General features: G+C 50.1%; 1 protein-coding gene across 1 annotated transcript in view; it reads left to right on the top strand.

Annotated features, from left to right (window-relative positions):
* SDK2 (sidekick cell adhesion molecule 2) overlaps positions 1 to 11,077 on the top strand; it is a 318,487-nt gene that overhangs the window by 215,520 nt on the left and 91,890 nt on the right. Inside the window, exons 11-15 of the mRNA XM_037741077.1 lie at positions 1,083 to 1,250; positions 3,145 to 3,247; positions 9,158 to 9,334; positions 9,729 to 9,865; positions 10,806 to 10,953. Of these exons, the coding sequence (XP_037597005.1) occupies positions 1,083 to 1,250; positions 3,145 to 3,247; positions 9,158 to 9,334; positions 9,729 to 9,865; positions 10,806 to 10,953 (733 nt within the window). The remainder of the gene's footprint in view (positions 1 to 1,082; positions 1,251 to 3,144; positions 3,248 to 9,157; positions 9,335 to 9,728; positions 9,866 to 10,805; positions 10,954 to 11,077) is intronic.

The raw sequence follows: 11,077 nt of genomic DNA, 5'->3' as shown, positions 1-11,077 counted from the left end.
CTCCCCTTCAGCCCTGCCTCCCCTGGCCCTCCCCTTCAGCCCTGCCTCCGCCAGCCCTCCGCTTCAGCCCTGTCTCCCCCAGCCCTCCTTTACTCCCCACCTTCTCACACACTCAGTCATCGGCTTATTCACCTGGCTCATGGCCTGTCTCCCTGCAAAGTGAGGGGCATCAGTTTTGTCCACTACTGTTTCCCAGAACCTAGAACAGGGTCTGGAACACCATAGCCACTCAGTTAACATTTGTGGGGATAATATGGGCACACCTAGGCTCGTGCTTACACATAGAAATAAACACACCCACCAACACACTCAGCGGTGCACTGCGCCTGCACACATGTACAAATGGACATTCGCGACCCCTGGGTGCACACATGGAGATTCCCCTCCACACAGAAAGGGGGGTTTTCTTTAAAACAGAGATAGTCACAAAGACCAGCACTCCCAGGCTCACTCCTGCAGGTGCACCTGCACCCTCTCTTTCTCCCCCTCTTTCTCTGGCCAGGACCCTCCCAGGCTGGGCACCAGGCTCACTGGGTCCCCCGCAGAAGGAGGTCCGTCCTGGTCAGGGCTGCTGCTGGGGGACACCGTGTCCCTCTCTACCCCAGCCCCACTCCAGGCGGCTCCCGTCACTTCCCCCCACTCCCTTGAAGGTGACTCTCTCCAGAAGCATCCTGCCGCAGGATGCCTGTCATCACCTCGTCAGAGCTGTCACCCCCCAGCCCCCCCACCCAGGTGCCAGCTGCCTCAGGGCTGTGCTGGTCTGCTGCTCACCGTCATCAGGAAACTGCGCCCCCTTCTCTGGTGAAGGGCACGCAGTGTGGCAGGCACGGGAGCATCAGGGGACATGGGCTCTGGGCTGCCTGCTTAGAGTCCCTATGCCCTTGTGCCCATCCCTAAGCCAGAAAGCTCTCCGGGTCTCAGCCCCCACCCCAGCTCCACTGCCATCTGTCCTCATTCCTTCCAGCATTTCCAGAACCAGGGGCCTGCAGGGCCCATGCTGCCCTGGAGGAGCCATGGAGGGACAGGTGTGCCCTTGGTGGGCAGGAGGCTACGGGCTGACCCCCACCATGTTTTGCCCTCAGGGGAACGCATCTTGGCCAGTGGCTCCGTACAGCTGCCTCGATTCACGCCCCTGGAATCGGGCAGCCTTCTCATCAGCCCCACACACATCTCCGATGCGGGGACCTACACCTGCCTGGCAACCAACTCTCGGGGGGTCGACGAGGCCTCAGCAGACCTGGTTGTTTGGGGTGAGTGTGCAGAGTCATGGGGCTTTATACACCTGTGTGTGCATGTGTACAAGCCATGGGACTTTATACATCCGTGTGTGTGTGTGTGTGTGTGTGTGTGTGTGTGTGTACAAGCCACGGGGCTTTATACATCCGTGTGTGCATGTGTACAAGTGTGCAGAGCCACGGGGCTTTATACACCCGTGTGTGCGTGTGTACAAGCCATGGGGCTTTATACATCCGTGCGTGCGTGTGTACAAGTATGCAGAGCCAAGGGGCTTTATACACCCGTGTGTGCGTGTGTACAAGCCACGGGCCTTTATACATCCGTGTGTGCGTGTGTACAAGCCACAGGGCTTTATACATCTGTGTGTGCGTATGTACAAGTGTGCAGAGCCATGGGCTTTAACATCCATGTGTGCGTGTGTACAAGCCACGGGGCTTTATACATCCGTGTGTGCGTGTGTACAAGCCACGGGGCTTTATACACCCGTGTGTGCGTGTGTACAAGCCACGGGGCTTTATACATCCGTGTGTGCGTGTGTACAAGTGTGCAGAGCCACGGGGCTTTATACATCCGTGTGTGCGTGTGTACAAGCCACGGGACTTTATACATCCGTGTGTGCGTGTGTACAAGCCACGGGGCCTTATACATCTGTGTGTGTGTGTGTGTACAAGTGTGCAGAGCCATGGGGCTTTATACGCCCGTGTGTGTGTGTGTACAAGCCACGGGGCTTTATACATCCGTGTGTGCATGTGTACAAGTGTGCAGAGCCATGGGGCTTTATACATCCATGTGTGTGTGTGTACATCCCTGCAGCCGCTGAGGGCTCAGGACACCTATGGGTCCGTGTGTACAAGCCAGGGGGCTTTATACATCCGTGTGTGCGTGTGTACAAGCCACAGGGCTTTATACATCCGTGCGTACGTGTGTACAAGTGTGCAGAGCCAGGGGGCTTTATACATCCATGTGTGCGTGTGTACAAGCCACAGGGCTTTATACATCCGTGTGTGTGTGTGTACAAGTGTGCAGAGCCATGGGGCTTTATACATCCATGTGTGTGTGTGTACATCCCTGCAGCCGCTGAGGGCTCAGGACACCTATGGGTCACAGGCTCACACCACCAGGGTCTCCACCGCAGCGTCTGTCCCAGCCAGGGCCCTTCTCATCAGAGGGACAGTGACAAAGTGGTTCAGAGCCCAGGGACTAGGAAGGTTCTGCCAATGATGCCAGGCTTGGCCAGCTTGAGAGAACATTGAGGTTATAGGAGAGTTGTCTTCATATACTTTAGGGCAGAAATTGGCAAATTTTTTCAAGAAAGGGCCAGATCGTAAATATTTTAAGCTTTGCGGGCCAGACGGTCTCTGTCACAACTACTCAACTAACTTCCGTTTTATCTAGAAAGCAGCCACAGACGGTGCGTCATCTAATGGGCAGAGCTGCGTTCCAGTAAGGGTTTGTTTAGCCAGAAAGGCCACCTGCCGGATTTGGCCCCCAGCCTCTAGTTAGCCGACCCCTGCTGTAACAGAACTTCTCAAGCCACTTCCAACTTGGGATCTACACCCAAATACCTGTCGGCCACTTGTCTGGGCTGAGCCTAGGGGCCCTGGTGGGTGAAGCACTAGACTAGAAAAACCCTATTTTGACCCTGGGCAGAACCTGATATGCTAAAAATATGGTCCTGATTATCCATAGAATTTGGTCTCTCCATCCCACCCATGGTTTGTGAGAGCAAAATTTCATGAGCCCCCACTATGATACAGCTTTGAGAATTAAAGTACCAGGGAGCGCATTGTTCTTTTCAACCATTTGGGGACTTTCGCTATGGTGTCTGGTCTGCCTTCATCCACTCAGAGTCCAGCCACATGGCCCCCACACCCCTTCTCACCATGCTGTCTCCACTGTCCCTTTCAGCCCGGACCCGCATCACCAAGCCGCCCCAGGACCAGAGCGTCATCAAGGGCACCCAGGCCTCCATGGTGTGCGGAGTGACCCACGACCCCCGCGTGACCGTCAGGTACTGGCCCCCACTGTTGACTCCAGGCCAGAAGGGAGGGGGAGCCAATGGCAGTAGCCTGCCACTGGGCAAGTGTCCTCACCAGGGAGGTGAGAGCCACAGGGCACGCCTGCTCCTGGGCGGAGGAGCTGAGTGCAGGGCTGAGAGGTAGGGGATGTGACGTGAACACCCGGGAGCTGAGCTACCCTGAACTGAGTTAAGCCAGTTTCCAAAGTGGGAGGGAAAGAGGAAGAGATGCAGAAAAATGAAGGAAGGAGGAATGGAGGAGGAGGCGAGGGAGGGGGAAAGGAAGAGGCTTGTGCGTTAGTAAGCACGGAAGGCAGGGAGTTGCCCTCTCTGGCCCTGGACGCCACTGCTAGTGTCCCCCACCCCACCCCAAGTCTTAGGTCCTCTGGCCTCTGAATGGGCAGCCGAGGGGTCTGGGCAGGCAGACATGGGTCAGCTATAGAGGTGGGGCAGGAGGTGAGTCCTGAGGGGAGCCTCCCAGAGAGGTACATGAGGGAAATGGAGCATCCAACCCGAGGTCACCCCACCATCCACCAGGGCCAAGCCAGGGGACATTGACAAGGGACTTGGCCTCCAGGGAACTCAGTCCTGCTGTGGAAGCCACTAAAGGGGCTGGGAGGAAGCAGCCAAGAAAGGTCTAAAAGCCGGGACCCCTCCCAAGCCCCTGGACCAAACCCTGCCCCCACCCCCAAGGCTTCGGAAGCTTAAACCAAGAGGAAACCGCCTGCCTTCTCTGCCTTGAGCTCCAGAATGCTGAGGGAAATGCAACTGCTTCCTTAGAAATAAATATTCTCTGCGTGTTGCCTCTCTATTTTATGAGCAATATCACTGTCAAAGCAACTGGCAAGGAGGCTGGAAGGGGCCGGCGCTCCTGCACTGGGAGAAATGGCCTCCTTCCTCCAGCAGGAGGCAGCTGCGTCCTGGGGCGCCATCTGGTGGCCACTGGGCCTGTGACAGTCTGTACATTAAATGAGACTCCGGGAGCCCAGGTTGGCACTAAGGGCTCTGGGCTTTTGGCCAACACTGATTCTCAGAGAACACGTCGGCGGCCCCAGTCTGAGAAACACCGCATCAAGTGTTGGCCACTTAAGGCAGTCATCATGTGACGCTAGCACAAATGCAAAAAGGTACGTAGATGTGTTAAGAGTTAGAAGATTGTTGACGGAGATTCCAGAATATGCTTATTTCTGGGTTTGACAGATTTTTCTTTAAAAATTAACGTGCCAACCGTAAGAAAGGTCCTGGGAGAGAACCCACGTAGAATACTGCTGTGCGTCCCGGGCCCGTTTATTATGTAGTAGCTATACTTTTAGCATTCAGTAATTGGGAAATTCTGTAATAACAAAAGGCTGTGTGTATATCAATTCAGTACACTTTAAATCAGATTTTATTTATAAAAGTGTCATCTTTATAAAGATGACTTATTTATAAAAGTGCCAACTTATATTTGAGAAAACATACATCGTATTCGTTCTCTAGACAGTTACGGATGCATAATGAGATTCAGGGGTTTCTTACAATGTAACCCTTAGACCCACTCTCTAGCGCCCCTCCTCCCCCAGTAACCTACAGGTCACAAATCCCTGTTCCAGGTTACTGAAGGGGAGTCCTCACCTTAAATGGAATTAACCATCTAGGGCCATCTTTTCAAGATGGGGGTGGGGAGAAGAATCATCCCGTCATTCCACCCTAAAATTGGCAAAGTCTATGCCCAAGGCCACTATGCCCAGTAGCTCCCACCCCAGCCTGTCTTCCTTAGACTGGGGGGGACAGGGGTGTGTCTTGGGGGTAGGGTGGGACCCAGACCTCGGCATTTTTTTAATATATAAAATTAATACATTTTTATTATACTTTAAGTTCTGGGGTACACGTGCAGAATGTGAAGTCTTGTTACATAGATATACACGTGCCATGGTGGTTTGCTACATCCATCTTGAGGTAGATCTGGGGAATGGGGTGGGACCCAGACCTCAGCATTTTTAAAAAGCTCCCCAGATGATTCTAATGTTTCACCGGGATTGAAAGCCCTGCTCTAGCTGCGAAACACAGCAGGAGCTGGGTGCAAACATAACTGCAGTTTTCCCCTTTGAAAGGAATGGCCAAAACTGCAATTAGTTTCACACCAAATTAATGCAAAAGACCTCAACAACCAAATCAGACTAAAGGGCTGCCGCTGAAGCCTGAGTAACATGTTCTCAGAGCAGAGCCAGGTGCAGGGGTGAGGGTGGGGGCAGGTACAGGCCTCCAGCATGAAAACCTCCAAAACCGTTCTAGAAAAAAGCGCTTCTGTGTGGGATCTGAGCCCAGAGCTAGACCAAATCTGATCAATCTACTTTTAGCCATTAATATTAATAAATATTTTCATTTTTTCTTATTATACAACTAAGCCATTCCATTTTGGGAGAAAAACACAGCAAATGCTCATGAGCAAAAAATTTTAAAAATGAGAAAGAAAAGGTAGAAATATCTGTTCCCCTCAATTCGAGATCATCAATAATAATATCTGGATGTCATTTTAAACTAGAAACATGCTGTTTGTTAATCTGATTTTCCCTTAAGAACCTATTATGAGTCTCTTTCCGTATAAATAAATATTTTTGTATAAACTTGATTGCATAATTGTTCAGCAGTCCATTATGTGGATATGACATAATTTATGTTTACCAGTTCTCTATTGAAGGAATTTGGATTACTTCTAAAATTTTGCTAATATTAAGAAATATCACTATTGGTCAGGCATGGTGGCTCATGCTTGTAATCTTTTCCCTTTGGGAGGCCAAGACAGGAGGATCACTTGAGTCCACCCTGGGCAACATAGTGATACCGCATCTCTAAAAAAAAAAAAAAAAAAAAAAAAAAAGAAGAAGGAAAGAAAGAAAAGCAGAACTACGAATGTCCTTGTGACTAAACCTCTTGGCACATCTTTTAATTCCTGAGGGCTATTATCACCTAAATCCAAAAGGACCCTGAAAATCACTTATCAAAATTGCTTCATAGCCAGTTATATAACAGCAGATTGTTAGGAAAGTTTCTATCCTATTTGAATTGAATAAACTCATGGGTTGTTTTTCAACTTTTTTTATTATGAAAAATGATAGTAAGAGCATACTTAGTTTTAGAGGAACTCACCAAACTGTCTTCCAGAGTGGCAATATCCTTCTTCATTCCCACCAGCACTGAGTGAGCACTCTCCTTGCCTGCATTTGGTGGTGTCATTGCTCTGGTTTTTGGCCATTCTTCTCTTCCCCCCACCCCCTTTTGACACAGAGTTTCACTCTTATCACCCAGGCTGAAGTGCAGTGGTATAATCTTGGCTCACTGCAACCTCCACCTCCCAGGTCCAAGCAATTCTCCTGCCTCAGCCTCCTGAGTAGCTGGGATTACAGACGCCTGCCACCAAACCCGGCTAATTTTGTATTTTTAGTACAGACGGGGATTCACCACATTAGCCAGACTGGTCTCGAACTCCTGACCTCAGGTGATCCACCTGCCTCAGCCTCCCAAAGTGCTGGGATTATAGGCATGAGCCACCAAGCCCAGCCAGATTTTGGCCATTCTAATAGCTGTGTTGTGATGTCTCCGTGTTGTTTTAATTCGCATTTCCCTAATGCCGTGTAATGTGCAGCATCTTTTCACTTGCTTATTGGTCTTCTGTGTACCTTCTTTGGTGAAGCATCCGTCAAGGTCTATTTTTTAATCAGATTGTTTTCTTATTGCTGAGTTCTAAGAGTTCTTCATATATTTTGGATAGCAGTGCTTTATCAGAGATATCGTTTACAAATATTTTCTTCTAGTGTGTGTGGCTTCTCTTTTCATTCTCCTGAAAGTGTCTGTGGAAGAGCAGCAATGTTTAATTTAGTGAAATCTAGCTTATCTACTCTTTCTTTCATGGATTGTGCCTTGGGTGTCGTATTTAAAGAGCCATTGCCAAACCCAAGGTCATCTAGATGTTCTCCTGTATTATCTTCTAGGAGTTTTATAGCTTTGCATTTTACATTTAGGTCTGATCCAATTTGAGTTAATTTTTGTGAAGGGTATAAGATCTGTGTCTATGTGTCTAGTTTCTTTCTTTTTTTTTTTTTTTTTTTTTTGCATGTGGTTGTCAAGCTCTTCCAGCACTGTTTGTTGAAAGTATTTCTTTTTTATTTTTGTCTTTGTTCTTGTTTTGTTTTTACATCATTGATTTGTTAGAGAAACCAGGTTGTAGAAGACAGAGGTCAGCAATCTTTGCTGTGAAGGACCAAAGAGTAAACATTCTAGGCTTTAAGAGAACCATGTGGTCTTGTCATGACTACTCAACTCTGCCTATATCGATAAAGCAGCCATATGTAAATAGATACTATGTAAACAGATGGGCATGTCTGTGTTCTAATAAAACTTTATTTGCACAAACAGGCAGCAGGTCATAGTTTGCTGATCCTGCTATGGAATATTCAACATTCTGGATTTGGCTGGCTGCTTTCTCAGGGTGTTGTTAAGCTGTTCTTCTATCCCCTGTATTTCTAATTCAATTTCAGTATCTGCTAATTAGATTCACGTTCAATTGTTTTGAGACAAATACTTCACGGGCCATGCTCTCTGCTTCCTAAAGCACCACATTCTGAAGCAGACTGTCTGCTTGCCGTAGGTTATTTCTTACATGGGAGTTACTCTCTGCAACTAAATTTGCTTTTAAGTAAAATTCTGCCCATCCTATGAGTGCTGGCAAGGGTAACTCCTTTCTAAATAAAGAGATGAATTGAAGGGTATTGCTGTTGTTAATTTCTAAGTAGGTATTAAAAGCCTTCAAAACTAACTCAACAATTTCACTGCTGATAATTTGTCCTTGAGGAAGTGATTTGGAATGGTTGTAAACATTTCGCCATAAGGACCACAGCATTAACTATGACATTAGAAAAGAAAGGGCTAAACTGGATGTCCAATATTATGGGATCGGTTAAATTGCAAAGCAACTGTAGAGAAACGTTTTGCCTGTCTCTAGGCTGGTCTCGAACTCCTGACCTCAGGTGATCCACCCACCTCGGCCCCCCAAAGTGCTGAGATTACCAGTGTGAACCACCGTGGTTCTGCTTTATAACTTAAGTTTAAAATATTACAGAGCCACTCTCCCTAATTATCTGACATTCTGTAAACCCAGATAGTCCTGGGAGCCAGCAGCCCAGGCCCCCACCCTGTACCCCATTTAACCGGGGCTATTTGCAAAGCATCTTAGCCATCAGCCGGTTCCTCACGCTTGTGCTGAGAACCAAGGCCACCCTTCCCTGGGGTTGCTGCGTGCCATCCTGCCCCCCATGGCAGGCACTTCCTGCATGTTGATGACAACGATAATGGTTGTATCTCCTCAAGAACAATTCCAGAGAAGATATTTTTTCTTGTCAGGCACTGGTGTGCGTGTAATTTCTCAAGCCCCCTTTGTACCGACTGACCGAAGCTAAAGTGATTTTTTGGACACTCAAGTCAGTTTGTCACAGTGATGCATTGATATAATGATTCCCCTCGTAAAACTAATTCCGAAATGTAGTCTACGCGGAAATGTGAATTTTTTTTTCCAGCTGTAATCTTTTAACCTCTTCAGAAGAATGCCTTTCACTGGCTGTTTTACAGTCGCTTCTGGCCAGAAACAGCAATGCTTTGACGCAACCTGAACTGAAGGTGTGACAACCAATGATGACTTGACTTAATGCGTTTGCTCTCCTGGATGCAGCCCCCTCCCTGCAGGAGTGACGGGCTTCCAGCCTGCTCAGCCTTCGAGAGTCCTGCTCCCCGGCCCCACTGTCCTGGCCGGCTGTTGCCTGGAATTGTCCCCTGCCCAGCTTTGGAGCTAATTCTCAGGACAAGCTCCAGGTGGAGTCCACCCCCGAGGCACCTTCCTCTCCCTCTTTACTTACGGCTTCTTAATTTTAGGTACGTCTGGGAGAAGGACGGGGCCACCCTGGGCGTGGAGAGCAATCCCCGTATCCGCCTGGACAGAAACGGCTCCCTGCACATCTCACAGACGTGGTCGGGGGACATCGGCACGTACACATGCCGGGTGATCTCAGCGGGAGGCAACGACTCTCGCAGTGCCCACCTGCGAGTCAGGTAAGGGCAGCCCTCCCAGGCCCAGGCAGGGGAGGTGCAGGCAATAGCAACTGGCAGGCCAAGAGTCAGCCAAGTCCCTTTTGTCAGATTCCCAGGCCACGTGTGACCTGAACTGCTCAGCTTCACTCAGTACACGCCCCCAGGATCCTTCCAGGCCTTGCTCTCAGCTCAGTTAGGCTCCCCCGTCAAGAGCAGAGGGTGTGAGGATGGCTTTATCTGGGGGGCTCCGATTCCAGAGAGAAACATCTCCAGGTAGAGGGCACGAAGGCCATGTTTTATGTCTGATCACGAGGTGTCGTGGAAGCCCAAGACCTGCACAACCTGCGCCCGCAGCACGCCCGTCACCTGCCTGCAGACCGCATGGGATGCCTGACCACACGTCTCTCTCCTCCAGGCAACTGCCCCACGCGCCCGAGCACCCGGTGGCCACCCTCAGCACCTCGGAGAGACGAGCCATCAACCTGACGTGGGCCAAGCCGTTTGACGGCAACAGCCCCCTGATCCGCTATGTCCTGGAGATGTCGGAGAACAGTAAGGTTCCCATGCTCACCGCCAGCACCCCCTGCCCAAGTGCGGACTCAGGAGGCAGCCCTGGGCTGGGGTCCCAGCTCCCCTGCTTCTTAGTTCTGGGCCTTTGAGCATATCCCTCCCTCTGGCAGCCTCAGCTTCCTCATCTCTGAAAGGAACACCAACATCTGCCCGTCAGGCGTGTTACCATTGAAAGACATGACACACAACAGGTGCTGAACTCAGGGCCTGGCACAGCAGAAGCTGCAAAGAAAATGGCCACTATGTATTTATTGTTTATTTATGTATGTATTCCCCAAGTCAAATTAGCAGGCATAATTTGAATTGCATTTTATTTATTTATTTACTTTTTTTTTGAGACAGAGTTTCACGCTTGTCGCCCAGGCTGGAGCGTGCTGGTGCCATCTCGGCTCACTGCAGCCTCCACCTGCCGGGTTCAAGCAATTCTCCTGCCTCAGCCTGCAGAGAAGCTGGGATTACAGGCATGCGCCACCACACTCAGCTAATTTTGTATTTTTAATACAGACGGGGTTTCACCATGTTAGTCAGGCTGGTCTCGAACTCCTGACCTCAGGTGATCTGCCAGCATTGGCCTCCCAAAGTGCTGGGATTACAGATGTGAGCCACCGCGCCCAGGCTGGATGGCATTTTAAACACAGCTTGCCTGGAGCTCATCGATTTGCGGAGCCAAGGGGAGAGATGAAGACATCTCAGTTCCCATGAGCCCTTACTTTGCTTCGGCACCCTCCGCCCTCTCCTCCCCAGGGTCATGTGAGCTAATGGGACCTAGAAAAAATGGCATGGTGCGCCGCTCCTGGACCAAGCTGGGGAGGCTCTCTCTTTCCAGCCCCAGTGAGGCCAGACCCTGCTGGAAATGAGGAGTAAGAAGCACTCTCTGTTCCCCCAAGATGCCCACTTCTGCCCCCACTCACTGTCCCTACAGATGCCCCCTGGACTGTACTCCTGGCCAGTGTGGACCCCAAAGCTACCTCAGTGACAGTCAAGGGCTTGGTTCCTGCACGCTCCTACCAGTTCCGTCTCTGTGCCGTCAACGACGTGGGGAAAGGACAATTCAGCAAAGACACTGAGAGGTAAGGGCAGCAGGCACTCTGCAGGGGCATGGCCAAGACTCCCTGGGGGAGGGGCTGCAGCCGACACTGACGCCAGGTTCTGCTAGGGTTCCCACAAAGATTTTTTTTTTTTTTTTTTTTTTTT

Source organism: Cebus imitator, unplaced genomic scaffold (assembly GCF_001604975.1).
Source record: "Cebus imitator isolate Cc_AM_T3 unplaced genomic scaffold, Cebus_imitator-1.0 Scaffold93, whole genome shotgun sequence".
Classification (NCBI taxonomy): domain Eukaryota; kingdom Metazoa; phylum Chordata; class Mammalia; order Primates; family Cebidae; genus Cebus; species Cebus imitator.
The sequence above is the reverse complement of the archived record's forward strand: the minus strand, read 5'-3'. Positions and strand labels throughout refer to the sequence as shown.